We start from the raw sequence: 22,758 nt of genomic DNA on the forward strand, positions 1-22,758 counted from the left end.
TATCTCTAGGGCGGCTTGTCCTGGGGTCGGCCCCGCCCTGGCGGCTCCCTGCCACCCTCTCGCGGGCGCGCTCTGGGTGGGGCCTCGCGGCGTGTGGAGATGCGGCCGAGTGTGCTGGGCGGGTGAAGCGAGCCGGCTGGGCGGCGCGCCGGGGCAGCCAGAGCCGCGCGCCGCGTCGCTGTAATCGGACACCAGAGCGCTCGCCCCATGCGCCGGCCACTTTCCATTCACTCCGTAGTGCTTGATTGAGCGACGCAGAGCAGGGCTCCCGGTGCCGCGCCACTGCAACGCTGAGGATTCCTTTACAAAGAAACTCAGAGGACCGGGAAGAAAGAATTTCACCGCTGGGACGCCCTAGAAATTACGGTCTTTGGGGAAAAGGACTACAAACACGCGGATCCAAAGCTGTAGCAAACTGACGACTTTTCCGTGCTGATCTCGTCCCACATCGGTAAGCTGGATTCGTTTTTTTCAGCATTACAAATTTAGAAAAATATAACTTTTGGGTCTGTGTATAGACTTTTCACATATCGGTGTGCTCAGGTCTGGATATTTTCTTAAGAGCGCATGCAGTTTGTCATGGAAGTGTTTCCCTTGCTGAGAGCCCGGCTGGAATTGTTTCTTTAGGTTGTGACACCTGCGGAGAGTTTAACGCTGAGTATTTCCCTGCCTTCTTAGGCAAAATTACTCGAGAGGATTTTACAAAAGAGTCCTTTTCTTACGTGTTATTAGTGTTCAATCAGTACAAGTGAAAACAACAAGCAGCATGTCTTAAGTGTTTGAGTTAAAGGGAAGAAGTCGTAAAATATGAGGGGCGGGGGCGTGTATGAGACACTTGGCTTTCAGTCCCTTCTCAACTCTAGGTTGGCTTGAAATCACATTGCTCTGTATACTCACTCCACTTGACCTGTCATTTCATCTCCAATATTGTTCTTTGCAATTTGTGGCATATGTAGCTCTCGTGGAGGCGTATCAGATAAGATATTGTTAATAGCAATATGTAGAAATGCGTGATTATTATCAGCCTGCTTAATAAAGAGACAAAGTTTAGGCATATTTATAGCTTTGTGGGCGGGGGGGGACTTTATACATAAAGTCAACAAAACCAGGGAGTAAATTACTAAGGGAAAGTCACCCTATAAAATCAATTTTCTTCTAAGTTAATTTAGGGATGACAAGGTGAAGAGGTTGTGGAAGCAGGAAGAAAGTGTTTCTTTTGAAAATTACCAACACAAACATCTCTAGGGTTTCCTCCATCTGTGTGGTAAAAGAAGCATACAATTTTGTTTCTGCCTCTTATAACATATGTACCACCTAGGAAATCAACTTATAATTTTTGTTTACAATGGCATGTTCGGTTTAACTGTTCCTTTGCTTCTGTATTACTAAAGCTTTTCTATTGCTTCTGTTACTTTTCAAATTTTAGTGGCATTACTTTATTGAATAAAATTAGTGGTAAAATTTTAATTTTAAAAGCCACATAATATTGAAGATCAGTATTGTTGTAACCTGTAAAAATAAATTTCTAGATTAAACTCTGTCATGTCATCTTACTGTGTAATTGTGGTAGATTCAAAATGATGGGGTTTCTTTTATGGTCCTGAGTTTATTTTGCATATTGTGGCCACTAGAGCTCCTATAGATATGAAGTTACACATTACCTGATCTTTGTTATTCAGACATTGGTTAATAGCATGTATCAATTTTATAGCTATAGTTTCAAACAGTAATACCTGTCTCTCTGATTTATCTTTTGACATTTTGACAGCCCACTTTCTAGTCGATTTATTTTAACTATGCATTGAGGGATATATGGTTCACTGGATTGCTCACCACTAAGTCATTGGTTTGAATGTGGCACAAATCCATGGTTACCTCATCTACATCATTTAACAGCTATATGGTCATCTATATAAACTGGCAGATAACTAATTCCAGTGATCAAGGATTGAGCACTAGTAGATCTCTGTGTAGAAATATCATTTCAGAGATGGTTACTCCAAAAGAGCTAATGAATGTGTGGAAGTGAATATTCATGTGGGATTTTCCTACTGCTACTATATTTACGGTAGAAAGAGAAGTTTTCATCCACTAATACCTATTTGCACCATTCTCAAGTCTTTTCAATATAATGTGTTTTTTAAAGAGAAGAACAAGTTTAAATATCGGCTTTTCCTTTGGGAATCAGTAACTTTTTCCTGGCTGCCTTGTTTAATATTAGCATTATTTTGCTGGAAGATGAAATAATTTCACTTTTAACAAAGACACAAATAAAATCAAATCCAAATTTTCACATCTAAGAAACAGTCACAGCACCTCCTACTGTTTGCATGACTGTAAAAGTTCAGCTGTGTCTTTGTGAATACAGTGCTCTGTCTAGATTGCTGGTTTCGTGTGTGTGTGTGTGGGGTGTGTGCTCCTAAAATGTGAAGTGAAATATAACGAACTTGTTATCTTTATTTTCAAGGTATTTTCCCTTGGATATTAACTTGCAAACCTGAAGAAATGGCATTCCAGGCAATTTGGGTCCTGGTTGGAGTATTTGTTTGTTCTACCTGTGTAAAAGGATCATCTCAGCCCCAAGCAAGAGTTTACTTAACATTTGATGGTAAGAAAGTTGATAAACACTCTGAGGATAATGTTATTTGAAGTCTTTTTTTCTTATCCAGATTCAAAAATTACTAAAGATAGTAAAATATTATTGAGTATTGATTAGCTTTAAAAGTATCTAGTGGACAGCTTTTTGGATGACAGCTATTTTTAATTATTGGTTAATAGACAAAAGCCTCTATTGCATTTGTTTATGAAAATGCTTGAAGTATATTCTGCCCTTTCTGAAGTTTCTTCTGTGTTTGCATGCACATGTATGAGGAGATGGTGAAGAACTCAAAGCCTAAGATCTTTGATCTTAGTAGTCATTTGGCTTTGTTGAGGAACACCCCTTAAGTGCTAATCCTCATCAGCAGAAAGAGCTATGCAGGTTTAATTACTGAAATTTTTTCTAATACATTTTGGGCCTTAGCCTCAAAACTGGTCTCTCCATACATTGTTCTACTGGTGTTTCTTCTATTTCTGTGAGGAGCTCCTGAGGTTGGCAAAGTCTCCTAATTAATTGAAAAGGACCTAAAAGAATAGTTGGAAATATTGCAATATTTTGATTGCTGTTGTATGCAGATGTTCTCTTCAGAAGCTTAGGGAAACGAGTGTGATTTCAAATTTTCACAAACATGAAAGGCTTAAGGTCCTCTGAGGGTATGGTTTGCCAAATGTGCGAATGAGCTTTAATGTATATAGTTCAAATGACTTGTAGATGGATGATTTTGGTCAGTCACGTAACACATACTAATTGGACAGATGGAATAAGAAATGGATCAGGAAGATCATCCTGCCAGTCAGGGTCATTTATATTTTTATTACTTCTTTCAGCTCTGTCTCTGCGTAAACCTCGGTGTCACTGGGCATATTTTCATTCATTTGAGAAATAGTATACTCTCAAGCCTTATATAGCAGGATGTCTTTGAAACTCTATCTTGAATGTCAAACAGCAGTATGACTGACACTTATCATTCAAATGGCTATCTTTTTCTCTTTCTTTCTTAAATCACCAAGTGCTTTCCCCAAGGTCATCATAAACACTGAAGGGGCCGTATTTAGAACTTAGAGTGTGTGAGCTTCTACTTATTTCCTTAGCTTCTGAGTTAGGCATTCCCCTCAAAAACCCATGGCTATCCAGTTAAGTTGGGAAGAAAGGAAAATCAGACCTTTGAAGTATCTTTTTTTTTTTTTTAATTACTAACAAATCTTGCAGTCTGCTAACACCTTTTCTCCCAAGTTGAGAACTATGAATTACCTAATCAAATAAAAAAGAAAGGCATTAAGGAACAGTACAATTTCTCCCCAGTTTTCTGTATTTCTCTCAGCATATAGGAAGATGGAGTGGTCTCATAGATGAGGTATCTAAACTTGCTCTGTCTATTACATCGAAACTTATCGAACTTCTTTTAACTGAAACTTAAACGAAAATATGTAAATATTAAAAGCAAGTGTGTCAGGAGATAATTCATCAAGTCTGTGTTTGAAAAGACAATTACAATTTACCTTTTACAGGGGAAATTAAGTAATACAATCTTTTAAAACCAAACTTCAATACCATGTAGGACAGTGACTGCTATTTACAAAGTGACTAGAAATTATGATGGGCTTTTTAAACTTCTGCATATCCAAAATTTTAAATGCTCTTAATCTCAAAATAGATTCTTATAGAATAATACCTTAATTTATAACATATGCAGAATACAGCAAGATTAGATAAGCTAATGATCTGAAAGTCTTATAATTCCTATTTTATTCTTCCCAAGAGTCTTACTAGGAAATAATTGGAGAGATAGAATTCACTTAATTTGAATACTGTTTTAAAGAGATATATCAACAAGCATAACGAAATGCCACGATTTCTAAATTAATACCAAAAAAACTCCAAAACATAACTGTATAATAGACAAAGTATCATTGGAAAAGTACCTTGAGCAAAACCAATTGTTAAAATGTATATATTTTAATCATAAATTCATAGTAATTTTCTTAAGAGATTTGACAGTGAACCTGCTTGAGATCCTCTTCCAAATTTCTTATCACTTAAAGTGCCTCTTTGATCTTATTATGACTTCTCTGAGTACTGCACTGAATAAGTTACTAAATTTCTTCCAAAATGGTTTAGTCTTAACATCAAAATATAGAATTTTGTAACAGGGTTGACATACATATGAATATATGTTAATTTAAATATATACAAATCTATACTTTCATTTATTTCATATTTAAAATTTTCTGAGTGACACATTAGAAGAATCCTCTCAGTCTTGTCTTACTGTCCAATTAAGAATCACAGTCAATTTAAAGGTGTGTGAAATAAGAGATCTCTTCTCCCATCCAAATTCCATCCCTTCTTGTGGTGGTGATAACATTTGGGAAACAATGATTTACAGATTTGCCTTCCCTATTCATCTAGTGCAAGGCCAACCAGATGGTCATCACTACTATGGGAGAATGTACTTCAGGTGTTATTAATTAGTTACATTTGTGCTAGATAAATCTTGCATGTTAAAAGAACTGTGACTCGAGCTTCCCTGGTGGTGCAGTGGTTGAGGGTCCGCCTGCCGATGCAGGGGACACGGGTTCGCACCCCGGTCTGAGAAGATCCCACATGCCACGGAGCGGCTGGGCCTGTGAGCTATGGCCTCTGAGCCTGCGCGTCTGGAGCCTGTGCTCCGCAACGGGAGAGGCCACAACAGTAAGAGGCCTGCGTACCGCAAAAAAAAAAAAAAAAAAAAAAAGAACTGTGACTCCTATTAGATATTGTGTTTCATAATTTTTATAATTCTTATTTTATGCCATATACCTTTTCAAATGAATAAAAAGTTCATGCAAATTATTTTTGTTTGAGTTGAATTTTTCTTGAAAAAATTCCAATTGTTTGACAAATTCACATTTCATAACATTATTGTATTTTTTTTTCCAGAAAACCTTTAAGATCAATAAGGGTCATAAGGAAAGGCAAGGCTATGTATATAAATAGACAAAACTTGTTTTGCTTGCTAATATACAAAGGAAATCATTGTTGAAAAGATTCTACTTTATCAAGAAGAAATTTTAGTATGTAATCTTTTACAAAATCAGGAATAAATACTCCATAATTTGACAGAAGATATCAGTTGCTTGTAATTTTAAGAAAAGGTGCTGAGCTTCAGAAAAATGGAAATATTGTCTATATTTGAATAGATATGAAATTTGATGACTGCTTTAAATGTGTTAAATATTGTTTCTATTTAAAAATGAGATAGATTCTTTTCTCTTTTGTTTACATTTTTACTGAGGTATAATTGACATATAACATTGTATTAGTTTTAGATGTACAACGTAATGTTGTGATATTTGTATGCACTGCAGAATGGTTACTGCAACAGGTTGTTACCATATGTCATTGTAGAAAGTTCCAAAAATTATTTTTCGTGTGATGAGAACTTTAAGATTTGCTTTCTTAGCAACTTTCAAATACAGTATTATTAATTTAGTCACCATGCTATATATTATATCCCCATAACATATTTATTTTATACCCAGAAGTTTATATCTTTTGACCCCTTCACCGATTTTGCCCACCCCCCACTCCCTGCTTCTGGAACCAACAATCTGTGCTCTGTATCTAAGGCTTGGACTTTTTTTTTAAGATGCCATATATAAATTAGATCATACAGTTTTTGTCTTTGTCTGACTTATTTCACTTAGCATAATGCCCTCAAGGACCATCCATGTTGTTTCAAATAGCAAGATTTCATTATTTTTTGTGGATTAATAATATTCCTTTGTATATGCATACCATATCTTCTTTATCCATTCATCCATTGACCGCAGCTTAGGTTGTTTCCATATCTTGGCTACTTTAAATAATGCTGCAATGAACTTGGGTGTTCATATATCTTTTGAGTTAGGGTTTTCATTCTCTTTGGATAAATACCCAGAAGTGGAATTACTGAATCATATGGTAATTCTATTTTCAATTTTTTGAGGAACCTCCCCACTGTTTTCTATAGTTGCTGCAGCAATTTACATTCCCACCAACAGTGCACAAGGGTTCCCTTTTCTTCATGTTCTCGCCAACATTTATTTCTTGTCTTTTTGTTGGTAGCCATTCTGACAGGTATGGTCTAAGGTGAGCCATTTCATTGTGATTTTGATTTGCATTTCCCTGAAGATGAGTGATGTGGAGTATCTTTTCATGTGCCCCTTGGCCATTTGTATGACTCTTTGGAAAATGTTTATTCATATCTTCTGCCCATTTTTTAGTCAAATTATTTGTAATTTTGCTATTGAGTTGTATGAGGCCTTTATATATTGTGGGTAACACCCCTTATTGTATATATAATATGTTTTGCAAATATATTCTCCCATTCAGAAGGTTGCCTTTTTATTTTGTTGGTGGGTTCCTTTGCTGTGCAGCAGCTTTTTACTTTGATATAGTTCCATTTGTTGATTTTTGCTTTTGTTGCCTTTGCTTTTGGAGGCAGACCCAAAAAATCATCACCAAGACTGATGTCAAGGAACTTATTTCCTGTGTTGTCTTCTAAGAGTTTTTTGTTTCTGGTCTTACTTTTAAATCTTTAATCCATTTGGAGTACATTTTTGTGTATGCTATAAATGGATTTTTTTTTTTTTTTTTTTTTTGCATTGGGCTGTCCAGTTTTTCCAACACCATTTATTGAGGAGGCTGTCCTTTCCCCACTGTATATTCTTAGCTTCTTTGTTGTAAATGATTGACCGTGTATACTTGAGTTTATTTCTGGGCTCTGTGTTCTGTTACATTTACCTATGTGTCTGTTTTTATGCTAATACCATACACTTTTGATTACTACAGCTTTGTAATATAGTTTGAAATCAGGGCGCATGGTATCCCAGCCTTATTCATCTTTCTCAAGATTGCTTGGCTATTCAGGGTCTCTTGTGGTTCCATACAAATTTTGGAATTGTTTGTTCAATTTCCATGAAAGACGTCATTGGAATTTTGATAGGGACTGCATTGAATCTGTATATTGCTTTGGGTAATATGGACATTTTAACTGTATTAATTCTTCCAATGCATAGGCACAGAATGTCTTTTCATTTCCATGTTTCTTCTTCAGTTTCTTTCAGTATATAGTTTTCAGTGTACAGGTCTTTCACCTCTTTGGTTAAATTTATTCCTAGGTATTTACTCTTTTTTTTCCTTTTAAATAAACTTTACTGTTAGAAGAGTTTTAGATTTACAGAAAAATTAAGAAGGTAGTACAGGGAGCTTCCATATACCCTACACCCAGTTTCCTCTCTTGCTAACATCTTATATTAATATGGTGCATTGGTTACAATTAATAGACCAATATTTATATATTGGTATTAAATAAAGTCCACTGTTTTAGACTTCCTTAGTTTTCACCTAATGTCCTTTTTCTGTTCCAGGATCCCATCCAGGATAGCACATTACATTTAGTTATCATGTCTTACTCAGTTCCTCTCATATCTGCTTTTCAAAGCAAAACAAAGAGAAGCTCCTCCATGGTTCCTGTGGTAAATTAGTCTCTCCTGCTTCTGTCTTTGGTCTTGGGCCATGCACAACTAAAAGTTTAATATTTAAGGCATTCTTCCTGATGCTGGTTTTTGTAAGAACAGAAAATAATGGGAAACAGTAATATTCTAACACTTAAAAATTCATAGCACCCATGTAGGTGCTGAATACATACTTCACTGAGTTTATCTAGTGATCCAGTGAGGTAATGTGTATGGAGTCTTCCAAAGCCGCCGTCTGTGCTTTCATTGATGATAGAAGTGGGGATCCTCCCTTGCTGTCTTGGTCCTCCAAATTTCTTTACAAGTATGAGTGGCTATGCAACTCAAGTTTAGTCAATGTGATATAAGAGAAAGATACTAGGTAAGGTTTATATAATGCACAAACTCACCGGCATTCATTTGGCCCTTTATCCTTTGCCCTAATCCATGATTCCTATCTGGAATATCAAAAATGTTTTTGATTAATAGAAATTGATTTTGTACCCTGAAAATTTACTGAGTTTATTAGTTTTAACAGTTTTTTTACGAAGTCTTATGAATTTCTATATATATAATCATGTTGTCCACAAATAGTGACAGTATTACTTCTTTCTTTCCAATTTGGATGTCTTGTATTTCTTTTTCTCTCCTAATTACACCAGCTAGGACTTCCAATATTATGTTGAATAGAAGTGGCAAGAGTGGGCATCCTTGTCTTGTTCCTAATCTTAGAGGAAAAACTTTCAGCTTTTCACCATTGAATATGAGGTTACCTGTGGGTTTGTCATATAGGGTCCTTATCATGTTGAAGCATGTTCCCTCTATACCCCCTTTGTTGAGTTTTTATTGTGAAGGAAAGTTGAATTTTGTCAAATGCTTTTTCTGCATTTATTTGAGACAATCGTGATTTTTCTCCTTCATTTTGTTAATGTGGTATATTATGTTGATTAATTTGCAGATGTTGAACCATCTTTACATTCATAGAGTAAATCCCACTTGATCATGGTGTACACTCTTTTTAGTGTATTGTTGAATTCTGTTTGCTAATATTTTGTTGAGGATCTTTGCACCTATGCTTATCTGGAATATTGGCCTGTAATTGGTGTGTGTGTTTGGTGTCCTTTACTGGCTTTGGTATCAGGGTAATGCTGGCCTCATAAAATGAGTTTGGAAGCATTCCCTCCTCTTCAATTTTTTGCAAGAGTTTTAAGAAGGATAGATATTAAATCTTTTTTGAATGTTTGGTAGAATTCACCAGAGAAGCCATCTGGTCCTAGACTTTTGTTTGCTGGGACATTTTCAATTACTGATTCAATCTCTTTATTAGTAACTGGTCTATTCAGATTTTCTATTTCCTCATCATTGAATCTTGGCAGATTGTATGCTTCTAGAAACTTATCCACTTCTTCTGGGTTGTCAAATTTGTTGATGTTTAATTGTTCATATTAGTCTTTTATGATTCCTTGTATTTCTGTGATTCCTTGTATTTCTGTAAAGTCTCCTTTTTCGTTTCTGATTTTATTTATTTGGACCCTCTCTCTTTTTCTCTTTGGTGCATCAAAAAAAATTTGTTTATCTTTTCAAAGAACCAGATCTTAGTTTCATTAATCTTTTCTGTTGTCTTTTAGTCTCTGTTTAATTTATTTCCACACTGATCTTTATTATTTCCTCCCTTTTACTAATTTGGGCTTCATTTATTCTTCTTTTTCTAGTCCATTTAAATGTAAAGTTAGATGGTTTATTTGATATTTTCTTGTTTCTCGAGGTAGGCCTGTATCACTATGATTCTCTCTTACAACTGTTTTTGCTCTATCCCATAGATTTTGGTGTGTTGTATTTCTTGTATTTCCATTTTCATGTGTCCCAAGGTATTTTTTGATTTCTCTTTTAATTTCTTCATTGACCCATTGGTTGTTCAGTAGCATGTTGTTTAATCTCCACATATCTGTGGGGTTTTTTTCCTTTTTTTTCTTGTAATTGATTTCTAGTTTTATACTATTATAATCAGAAAAGATGCTTGAATTGACTTCAGTCTTCTTAAATTCATTGAGACTTGTTTTACGGCCTAACATATGATCTAACCAAGGAAAATATTCCATACGTACTTGAGAAGAATGTATATTCTGCTGCTTTTGGATGGAATGTTCTGTATACATCTGTTAAATTTTTCTGGTCTACTGTGTTAAGACTGATGTTCTGTTAATTTTCTGTCTGGATGATCTATTCATTGATCTTAGTGAGGTGCTAAAGTCCGCTGCTATTATTATACTGCTGTCATTTTCTCCCTTTAGATCTGTTAATATTTGCTTTATATATTGAGGTACTCTTATTTTGGGTGCACAAATATTTACAAATGTTATATCTTCTTATTGGTTTAACCCCTTTATCATTATGTATTGACCATCTTTGGGGTTTTTTTTTACATTATTTGTTTTAAAGTCTATTATGTCTGATATAAGTATAGCTACCCCATCTTTCTTTTGGTTTTGTTTGCATAAAACATCTTTTTTCATCCCTTAACATTTAGTCTACGTATGTCCTTATGTCTGAAGTGAGTCTCTTGTAAGAAGCATGTAGATGGGCCTTGTTTTTTAATCCATTCAGCCACTCTGTCTTTTGATTGTAGAATTTATTCCCTTTACATTTAAAGCAATGTTTAATAGATATGTACAAATTTGCTAATTGTTTTTTTTGGCTGTTTTGTAGTTCTTCTCTGCTCCTTTCATCTTCTCTTACTCTCTTCCCTTGTGTTTTGATGACTTTCTTTAGTGTTATGCTTAGATTTTTTTCTCATCTTTTGTGTATCTACTATAGATTTTTGCTTTGTGGTTACCATGAGGCTCACATATAACAGCTTATATACATAATAGTCTACTCTAAGTTGAAAACAAGTTAAATTTGAATGCATTCTAGAACTGTATACTTTTACTCCCCTGACCATCTTTTATGTTTTTGATTTCACATTTTACATCTTTTTAGTTTATGTATCCCTTAATTAATTATAGTTATAGTTATTTTTACTACTTTTGTCTTTTAACCTTCACACTAGCTTCATAAGTGATTAAGTCACTACCTTTACTATATAGTTACCTTTACCAGTGAGATTTTTATTATCATATGTTTTCTTGTTACTAATTGGTACCACTTCTTTTCAGCTTAAAAAAGTCCCTTTAACTTTTCATGTAAGGCCAGTTTACTGGTTATGAACTCCTTTAGCTGCTTCTTGCCTGGAAAACTTTATGTCTCCTTCAATTCAGGATGATAACCTTGTGGGGTAAAGTATTTTTGGTTGGAAGTTTTTCCTTTCAGCACCTGGGATATATCATGCTATTCCCTCTGTCCTGCCAAGTTTCTGCTGAAAATTCTGCTGATAGTCTAATGGGGGTTCCCTTATATGTAACAAGTTGTTTTTTTTCTCTTGCTGTTTTTAATATTCTTTCTCAATCTTTAAATTGTGACAGTGTAATTATGATGTGTCTTGGTGTGGATCTCTTTGGGTTCTTCTTATTTGGAACTTTCTGGGATTCCTGGATCTGGATTCTGTTTCCTTTCCCAGGTTAGGGACATTTTCAGCCATTATTTCTTCAAATAAATCTTCTGTCTTTTTTCTCTCTCTTCTCCTTCTGGGACCCCTATAAGGCAAATGCTGTTTCTCTTTATGTTGTCCTATAGGTCCTGTACACTATCTTAACTTTTTTAAATTATTTTTTTCTTTTGCTGCCCTGTTTGTGTGAATTTCCACTGCCCTGTCTTCCAGATTACTGATTCTCTGTTTCTTCTAGTCTGCTGTTGAACCCCTCTAGTGTATTTTTCAGTTCCGTTTTTGTATTCTTCAATTCTGAGACTTCTGTTTGGTACTTTCTTATCTTTTGTGTATTTGTTCAAGTTCTCACTGTGTTCATCCAGTCTTCTCCAAAATTCAATGAAAATCTTTATGACTAGTACTTTGAACTGTTTATCAGATAAATTACTTGTCTTCATTTAATTCAGATTTTTTCTGAGGTTTTATTTTGCTCTTTTTTTGGAACATATTCTTGTTTCCTCATTTTGCTTGACTCTCTGTATTTGTTTCTATGTATTAGATGAAACAGCTACCTCTCTCAGTCTCAAAGGAGTGGTCTTATGTAGGAGATGTACCTTGTTGTTCAACCTTGCAGTAACTTTTGCTTGTCTCTCAAACCTTTGTGGTTGTCTAAGCAGCCTGATTTATTTTTGGTATGTCACAGATGTTGAGGGTGTACCAAGCCCCGTCAGTGTTCCATAGAGAGGGATCTCAGAGAACACCTAGTTTCAGGCTGATTGGAAAGAATACCCTCAGGTAGCAGCTTTTATCGTATGCAAATATATACGGCTCTGTGGGACCACAAATGTAAGCCCTGCTGTCTTCCAGATCAGGTGATGTGGAGGTGTCCCCTGGATGACAGTTGCAAAACTCAGGGCTCCAGACAAGTGTGTAAACTCCTTTCTGGGAGGCACCAGTGATCTGTAGTGAGGCCAAGGGAGGAGAATACAATGATGGCATTCCTTATCCTACATTCCCTGAGAGCACTTCCATAGCTTCTAGGTGTCTGGCAAACCTTAAGTTTCCCCCTCAGGTTGAAGCTCAAGAAAATAGGCCTTTTTTCACAGAAAGACTGGGGTTGTGTTTCATTCTGCTGTCTGTTCAATGCCCTGGGTGTGGTAGCCTTCCAAGAACTGACTCTCTGATTGTTTCAGTCCTGTAGGGCCCAGAAACGAAAGATCCCCCGGCCACCAGAGGCAGGTGATCAGGGTGCATCTCCTGTGTGGACTGTGCACACCTGCTGGCTTTAGCGAGGCAGCAGGAGAACTCAGGGTCATGATGCATCTGCAGATGTTAACTTTAGAGATGCAGCAGGAGAATACAGTAATGCAACTTCCAGCTTTAGAAGGCAGCAGGAGAACACAGGGCAGGTCATGAATGCCAGAAATTTAGCAGAGTAGCAGGAAAGTGCTGTGACTGTATGTGCCTGGTGTTACTAGCCAGGTAGAGGGGAGAACACAAAAAATGTCACCCACCAACACCTCCATCCCCAGAGAGAGTCCTAAAAGGCCACTACCCTCCAGCAGTTGCTTTAAGATTAGCAAATGAATTTCCTTCACATATAGACTAGGAGGTTTTCAAACTGCTACTTTTGTGCTGAGTCCCAAGGCGAGTTGTCTGTATATAAAAGCCCTTTAATAGCAGAATCTCACTTCCCAGCAGCCTTTTGGGTCTCCTGGACATAACCCCCTTTGTTTTCAAAACCAGACATTATGGGGCCTCATGTCTCCTGTGCAAGTCCCAAGGGTTGGGGTGCTTGATATGGGGCACAAATTATTCACTCCTCAAGGAGAAGCTCTATATTTGTGAGATCCCTCCTAATTGTGGGTTGCTGTGCCAGAGGTGGATTTTTTGGCAAAGAAGCACTAATTCAGTCACGTGGATGTTTTGGTTTTGTTAGTGCAAACCTCTAAGTTATCAGACCTTATTTTTTTAAGTAATCCTGATAAATACTGGATTATCATTTTTGTTTATGTTTTTAGATCTAGAAAGATAATATTCTGAAATAAAGAAGTAGGATAAGACTAAGGTGCACTCAATAAAACACAAGCTTCAAAAAGCCTGAATATCATTTTACTGAATAGGCAGCTGTCCGGCTCCACTTCAAGTTTTCTTTTTAGAGTTTCTAAAAAACTCCTATGAGTTATCAAGATAACCATGGAAATATTTTAAATTGCTTTATAAAGCTATGAATGCTCAAAAATAAATTCATTGATAGTTAAATGCATGGCGGAAAAGTCAATTATTTGTGACTGCTAGTAATTCCTTGCTATGTTCAGTAAAGACTTTCTACTACTAAACTGTACCTCACCCCATTTAAGCCTGTGACTAATTACCTAAAACTCAAAAGAAAAAACAATTAAAAGATTAAAACTCCATAAAGATTTTTACTATTTGGATACATAGCTAATATTGGCCAATTTTCCAGCCCAAAGTTGAGTTTTACATTTACATTTACATATGCATGACAGTGGTTTATAAACATAAAAATGTCAGTGTGAGTTGTATTGGGAAACAAGTGTATTCAGTGTAGAGACTAGGGTTGCATAAGATTATAAGCTCTTTCAGTTATTTACTTTGTGATTTTTTGCCTTCTTTCATTGCTGAATTTTAATTAATAAAGTTGTCAAAGTCTCCAGGTCATTGATAGTATACAAATGAAAGATGATGGAATTTTAAAAAACTTCTTTTATCTTTTAATATCTGCCTCATTTGACAAAAAGCTTAGTTAATTAAACAATAAATGAAAGGACCCCTGTGAACTAGTAGGCTGAATCCAAAAGCTGATAAATTGTTATTGGACAATAAACTCAAAACAATAAATTGCCTCTTTATGAACTCTGGTAGCATTAACATTGCAAGGCACATTTGTTGAAAACAGTTTGTCTGCTGGTTGCCCAAGAGATAAAAATAAAGCCTTGATTACTCCATTAATCTTGGAGAATGCTCACTCTGGTTGTATTGAATCTTCTGAAATACTTAGTTCTTGGGAAAACTTGTGTTACTACAATTTCCTTTAATTTCCCTTCCAGTGGTCTCAGTTAAATGTCAATTAAACATCTTAAATAACACCTGCATGTTTTAATAAACCTGACTCAACAAGGGGTACTGTGTGAATAAGAAGCTCTTTGCATTCTTCCCCTGTGAGAGAGTCACTGAACTCAGGAAGGGATTGATGAATGCAAGTGTGAGTTGGATGTTACCTAAAGCATAAAGAATCTTTAGCACTAAATATGTGATGTAAAGAGAAAGTTAAACAGTTGTAAAATACTGTGGGAATAGAAAATGAGAAGAAATTGCCAAAAAATTCATATGTCTATTTTGCCCTAAGGTATATATTGACATGGGACTCTAGTAGTCAAAATAAGACAAAATCTGTTTTATAGCCTTGAATTGGAGGAGATAAGTTTTAAGTATAGCAAAGAATGTCTCTTGGGAAATATTAGGACAGAAATGTATTACAATGATATGCTGTGGATCTCTTTTTAAATGATTTTTAGAAAAAAAGTTGGAAACATATTTTCCTGTCATAAGAAAGTAATTCTTGTTCTAGGTGAGTTTTCTCAGAATCTAATAAGCTTAATTCTGTTACCAGAAGATGATGTTGTGATGTTAAGCCATTTCTAGGGGTACAAGGTTCCTGCAGTTGGGAACAAAGAGGGATGCTTCAGTAATCTGAAATCAGAAGAGTGAGCTTATATGCTCTGTTAATTTAGTCAACCAACTATAGCAATTCCATGAAAAAATGTGTCATATTCCATGATTATCCATAGATACATGTGAATATTTATGATTGAACTGTCAAATGAAGGTGGCTTAAGTGATGCTTGATAGATTATTTTAAATCCATTTTACATGTTGATCAAATATGTGGATATGTTTTTCACAAGTGTGGATAATAGGATACGTTACATAGACTTTCTTTGCAGTTTTGATTTAGAAAAATATACCTAGAACTAAATATATTCCTTTTTTCATCCTTCATAGATGTGTGCTACCATTTTGTCTCTGTGTTTCTAAAATATTTTGATAATTTATTTGTATTCATTATAATAATAATCACTAACATTAATGTTGCCTTTGTGCCAGGCACTATTCTAAATACTTCACGTTGTCTCACTTTATTCTCTAACAACACTGTGAATTAGGCACTATTTTCACCCTCATAAAATGGAGGTACAGAGAAAGTAACTTACCTGAGGTCACAGGAATGGAAAGGGACACGATAAAACACAAACAGTCAGAGTCCAGAGCCAGAACCATTTCTGTAGATGCTGCTAGAATTAGTTTTAAGGTCCACAAAAATCACAATTAAAATAAAAAACATTTTCTGAGGAAGTCACACTATAACTCACTTTATCATGTTATGGGTGTCACAGTATAGTTTTGCTCTTCTCTTGGAACAGCAAGCCTTCCTGAAAATAAAGGAAATAAAACTCATTCTTTACACCATTCCTAATTACCTCTTCAATTTCAGTTTCATCAATGTAAGGATGAGGGAATCACCCTCTGGAACAAGTTTATTTTGTTGCTGTAGGTGAGGTCTCCTTTTGTGGCTGTGAGAGCAAATCTGAGCTCAGACAAAGGATAACTATAGAAAAACTTATTATTCACTCTCCTTACCTCACTATACAGATTTATCAGGGTGTGTCTCCATAAGTTCAATATAGCCTATACTTTCTTTTAAAGAAAAAAAATTTCAGGTGCTCTTTTTTATGGATACCATTGCAGCATCAACTCACTATAGCACTGAGACACACTCGGTTTTTTCAATTTCCAAATATCTCTTATACAATGAGATTTTTAAAAATCCAGTCATTTTTATTTTAGTTCCATTACTGTCAAAAAATAAAAGTATTCATAAAGAGAGCTGCAGGCTTTGGGCAAACTCCAGGACTTTTGCCTTCTGCATTTCCATTTATGTGTTACTGAGAACCTCTGCTGTTAATGAAAACAGTTAAAAGCAAGGAACAGAAAGGTTAGACGTTTTCTAAGGCAGAGTATGAGTTGGCAAGAACGGCATATAAAAGGCAGAGCTGAGTGCTGAGCCATGTGCTATTTTAGGGCAGCACTAGCCAGGAAACAATGTGCTGAGCTGTAAAAGATGGCGAGTACATTCTACATTTCCAAGATGCGTGCTCAGAAAAATCATTTCTACACTCCCTCCTTGTTCAGTAAGAATTAACTGCCTTTGAGCACTCAGTAGGAATATTTTACTTCTTCAGGGTGCTTTTTACTTTTCGGAGAATTTCCACATGTTATCTCATTTATTACAGAATGCTTAGGCAATACGTGGGCATGGAGGCCCCAAGGAGCTAAATGTCTTGGCTAAGGATCTACAGCTTGATGGTAACAGAGACAAGACTGGAAGAGGGAAATGGTATAGGAAAAAGAAAACTAATTATGTAGAGAATAAGAGACATTCTGCAAATGTATATTAGAAAATCTGCAGAAATGCCAGGCCATTAATTTCAATATTAGCAAATTTGTCACATGCTCTTTGCTTTCCCAAAGTATGCACAACACTGTAGCTTTAACATACCTTACATTTTTCATTAACTACTGATTTTTAGCAGTAATTTATGGATTATTATATGTCAGGCTTCAAATATATTGCACAACATATTAGAAATGCCTGTAAATTTTCTTTGAAAAGATTGAGGCAATACATAAATACCAGAAGTTCATATTTTTGTTTCTAATTCATGTAAGTTAATGAACATACTTTCCTCCCCTTGCCTTCCCCAAGTTACTGCTTTTGTAGTCAAGAGTTTCCCTTGCTGTGCTGTGTACATTAGCATTCCATTTTCCCCTTTGTCAATCTTTAGAACAGAGTATTCTATGTATTATCTTAGAAGGAAACAGTCATTAAAATAACCTTAAGATCTGGTTTGAAGTGATGCCAGTGAAAGTGCCTAATATTCTTGCCTTTCTCAACCTTAACATTTTCTAGCATTTAAGATTCTTGATAATAAAAGTGTAAAATATTCTACCTAATTAATTCCTAAATCACTACTTTATTGAAACTATTTTCTTATAAAAAATTAGCAGATACCAGACTTTGGATATAAGATTGCTTATATTTAAGTTTATATATAATGTAATAGCTAATGTCAATTCTCTAGCCTATATGGAATTGATAGGCCAAAGGAGTCAAAGCAATATAATTTTACAGAAGATAATTGCTATTTATCTAAGAAGAGGATCAGACTGCTGATCCTGCGAAAAGAAAACCTTGAGTCTCTTTAGGAGTAATAGCGCTAAAGAAACAGTTGTTAAATTCTTTCATGAAAAACTTCCTCTTTCCTTGGTATAAATTTTCACTTTCTAAAGATAAATGAATTATGGAGAGGGGATATATATCTGAGTAAAGACAAATGCACAATCTTTACACACACATACATGTATACACATACTCTGTGGGTAAAGATCAATTATATTTCATTACCGTTTTGGTGTTTTCTAAGTATATGTTCTCTTGTAAGTGCATATAACAAAAACTGAGAAGTCACGAAGAAAAGAGTTGTATTCCTGGTATCATTTTCAATGTGTTACTCATATGTTTTCTTACTTTAAAGTTATAATTAACACAAATTTATCATTTAATAATTGGATAATTAGCTTGGCAAACACTTTAGTACTCTAAATGTTACTGTAACACTTAGTTATACAGTAATAGCTAGTGCAAGTGAGCTGAGGACCAGGACAAGAAACTCTGGTGGCTTGTGTATTTGAGCTCCCTCCCATTATTTATGGCTAGTAATAGTGAGAACAAAATGACTTGCTGCCAGAAGGAGGTAATCCATCCTTAGCACAGAAAACAGAAACTTAAAGGGAGCGAATGGAAAAAAATAATATGTAAAGGCACTGTAAAATAAATACCTAAATTTGTTTACAACATTTGCTTCTTTTACAGCCGTAAAGTCTTCCAACCCAAGTGGCTAGTGTGACTATAGTTAGCGTCAATTACCAAAGACTTAGCAGAGTCCCAATTATAGCATATGAAACATAATCTTTCATTATGAGCTTCTCCTTTCTAAAAATCTTTGCAAAATTTAATTAGAAAATCCCTTTTTTCTTTTGTAAATCGACATAACTTTATACAAACTGTGTGAAGTGCACCAAGCTGGGACTTCATTCATTGCTGAAATTTTATGATGAATACAAGGATCTGAAGGTTTTAAGACAGCACTAACAAAATTAGAAACTGAGAGTAAGGGGAGTAGAACATCCTAGTATTCCTTTCCTTGTTTATTTGGGTCAGGTAGAAGTGGTGTATGTGGCCACAGTTTCTTTTAAATGGTAGAGACTATTAAAGTTCCACAAAACTGTAATTCTTAACACAGGGACTTCTTTTTTAATGAAGAAGTGAGTAGTAGTAAAGTGATTATAAAGTTGGCTTGTATAAAAAAGCATTTTCATTGAATTTCATTATGGAATTAGAGTTACGTCTATATGTATGCAAATCATTCAATAGACTGGATTGAAAATATTTTAATAAAGAAACTTAAGATGATGACCAGGCATGCAGAAGTTTTGATAATATGATGTGGTGAATATTTTGAAGCTCTTTTTATAACTTTTCCATCCTCTTAAATATATGCCATTTGTCATAATTCAATCAAAAACAAAACCTCATGACTTAAATTATCTCTTGATTTGAAAGATTCTTTGGATAATTAATTGTGTCCGTTGCCAGTAAGAACCTTAAGCGTTCTCTAAACATCATCAACCTAGTTCTGTATTCATGCCTAAATGTTATTATGTAATAATGATGCAGACAATGGGAAGAGATTGGAATCTCATTGCTATTATCTACAAATCTAGGTTTAAATAGAACCATTCCTTTCAGAAGCAGTCTTTCTGGCATCAAAAGTTTCCAACTTTTATTGGTCTATCCAGCCAGATTGTCGCTCCATAAATTCAAACTCATGGATTTTTTTTTCTTTTCCCTGAACAGTAATACTCAGAACATTTCAGGAGACCAGAACATTAAGCTGGAATAAAACAATGAGCGTATTATCATCACCAAAAGAGCATTTTGAATTTTATTAGTGGAAACCAATTAAGATGTTATTTTCAAGCAAAGGGCTTGGCAAGACTTCAGAAAGTTACAGTACTTTCCGGAGTCGGGTAGGGGTTTAGCTGGCACAGAGGGCAGATCTTTAGCTTAGAGTCTTGACAGCTTTAATGCACATGCAACTGGGATTTTTTTGTTTAAGTTGATTCTCTTAAAAGCCATGCTTCCTGCCACTGTTCAACATAATTGCATCAATTCCACTTTCCATTAGAACTCAAAACCTGCTGATATGACTGGAGTTTTAAAACCTTTGTGTGAAAATCTAATTATGCATATTTTTTCAAGGGAGATCTGATAATGCATATGTTCTACAAAGTTATGTTTTTTATTCTGATATCTAGCATAGATTTTTATGCTAGTCATATACTTTGGTTATTCATTTAATTGTATTGATTCCAGCGGTGTAAGCAATTTTCTATTACAGGAGGAAAAGAACATTCAGTAGGCTCTATTTTGTTGAAGGACAAAGGAGCACATACCTATTTGCTATAGAATAATAAAATATTCTGATTTCAGGTGAAAGAAAATGATTAACTTTTTATTATGTGTATAATATCTATGTCCCTTTTATAATGTGCTTATTTTCAACAGTTTGTCTTTATAGATATTTTATAATGATCTGCATTGATTTACTTCATCTCATATATTTCTACTTTTTTGATATGTATTTGACACTTTTCTATACTTATAGTTATGTATAGACATTTCAGATATTACATTAGGAATTTAAAGTGTAAAATATATTTATCTAGCAGTTTATCACCTTGCATTTGTTTTCCTCACATTCTTTCTTTGGCTTTTCTTCTTTTTTAATTGAATTAAGAAAAGATTATTAAGCCTAGCCTGGACTCATTCACAAAATGGTGAAAGCCTCAGAGCCTAGGTGCTGATGGAACATGTAGCAGGAATTGAGTTAAAGTTGGCCTAGAGTTAAGATGCATCATTTATATATGCTTTGGAAATGAAATTTAATGCCATAAGCACTTAGATGAAATTACTTTTAAAGCAATAACCATCTTTGGTTTCCAAATTTTACAATAAATATTTGATACTAAGGCAAAATTTTAAAACCTTTTCTAAAATTACTTCTGGGTTAAAAAATAGAATTTTAATAACCAAAGATAAATTTGCTGAGGCCCATTAATAACAAAGCATAGATATTTTTCAAGGTATGTAAGTATCTGTATTAAGTTCCAACAGCACACATTACGTTCACCTTAAAGTGGAAGCTGGAAAATCTGGTTAGAATTGATTGTTGGCAAATTATGGGTCAATATAAGGAAAAGCTTTCAGGCTTTTATAAAAAATGTTGTATCCATCTGTCTCTTATCCCTTTACTCCCCACTCATCCACCCTGCTTTGGAGAGATTCCATTAAATACATTGTTCCATTTTTTAAAAAGACCCAAAGAACTTCACTGAATTCCACGAATATTTTAGAGAACCTACCTTGTACAATGTGGTTGCTACATCTATAGGTACAAAGAGAAGTATGGCATGGATCCTGTCCTCAGTAACCACCCGTTCTAATCAGCAGGGTAAGCCAACTACATAAATACTACACCAGGCACAGCCTAATGTGTGCCATAAGAGAGACACAAACAACTTATAGAAGAAGCCTATTTTGAAATAAAAACATTATCTTAAGTTGGTTTTGAAAATTGGCTTTAAACCCATTGTGGGTATTAATCATTCCGCAAGCAGGGATTATAGTTTTATCATGGTTATAAACTGGATTGAGAGGGGACTTCAACTGGAATGCCAAGGAAGAGGTTATTGCACTTAACCAAGGTTCTCCAAGCCTCTGGGGCAAAGCTCTTTTGCTAGGGTTTGTTCTGTCTTGTTATTCACCTCTAAATCTCCAGCAGTCCTGTACAATGTAGAATCATTATGAGTGATATACTGACAAACAGTTTGGCACCAGTTTGCCAAACTGTCTCCGAATGCCCGAGCATTTAAAATCCTAAACTGTCTATAGTGGTGGTAGGAGCGGGGACTGTTTTTAGAGTCTTCTCCGTTTCTCAGTTTCCAAATCTCTCTTGTTCTCTTATTTGATTTCTCTCTCTCTCTCTCTCTCTCTCTCCCATACACACACACACACACACACAAATACACAATGTTGGCCATATGTGAGGGATAGAACAAAGACATGAAGCAGCCTGTCTTAAACATCAGAAGTTCAAAATAACTAGGTCTTCAGAAATATCTTCTTTTATACACGAAAATGAATTCCATACCAGAGGTCAGAAGCTCCTTTCTCTGGGCTTTCATTCCCATCAGCAGTTTGCCATCTCATCATAAGACTACAAGACAGAAGAAATTAGACCAGGGAAAAATCTATAACTCTAAATGTTTGGAACGACTGATCATGTTAAACCCAAGACCTTATAACACTGATTCACCATGTTGGCTACACATTAGAGTCACCTGGGAGCTTTAAAATTCTGCTGCCAAGGCCACACCCAGAGCAATTAAGTCAGTATCTCTAGAGATGAGGTACAGCCACTATTGTTTTTAAACTTCTCCAGGTGATTTCAATCTGCAGTCATGTTTAGAGACCACTGCCTCCAAATCCCTGAAGTTCAGTTTCTGTTAGGGAACATGAAATCTCCAAGGTTCTTTTAACAATGAAATATAATTCTATTCAGTCTATTGCTCTAATGGTTTCCAAGGTAGAGTCTTTGCTAAACATTGAAATATAGCCACTTTACTCAACAGTGGAGATTTTCAATGCCAGAAAAATCATCATTAGTATAGCCATAATGCAGCTTGAGTGTTCACTACCCATTGAGTGAACAAATACCCTTCACTTATTTCTTTGTGAAATATGAAAGTCATGTCAAAGTTATGACCTAGAAAATTATGTTCTATTTTCTATTTCCTTTGTATTTTGAAATGTAGTGTCATCTCAGTGAGATTCTTGACAACCTAAGCTAGTCTTGATTTAGGTTATGTCATCAGGTCTAACATAGAGCCTGGTGCTAAGAAAATTCGGTAAAGATCTGTGCAGTATGTATTCACTTACAGACAATTTCATTTGT

General features: G+C 35.2%; 1 protein-coding gene across 2 annotated transcripts in view; it reads left to right on the top strand.

Annotated features, from left to right (window-relative positions):
* Window positions 1-80: 80 nt before the first annotated feature.
* The window catches only part of SEMA3C (semaphorin 3C), a 184,911-nt gene continuing 162,233 nt past the window's right edge, over window positions 81-22,758 (top strand). Inside the window, exons 1-2 of one of the 2 annotated variants that reach the window (XM_081244798.1) lie at window positions 81-451; window positions 2,468-2,608. In XM_081244798.1, coding sequence (XP_081100924.1) covers window positions 2,506-2,608 — 103 coding nt within the window. In that variant the 5' untranslated portion in view covers window positions 81-451; window positions 2,468-2,505. The remainder of the gene's footprint in view (window positions 452-2,467; window positions 2,609-22,758) is intronic. The other variant, XM_081244799.1, reaches the window with a different exon arrangement.

The sequence above is a fragment of the Mesoplodon bidens genome (assembly GCF_964165515.1).
Source record: "Mesoplodon bidens genome assembly, chromosome: 9".
Lineage (NCBI taxonomy): Eukaryota > Metazoa > Chordata > Mammalia > Artiodactyla > Ziphiidae > Mesoplodon > Mesoplodon bidens.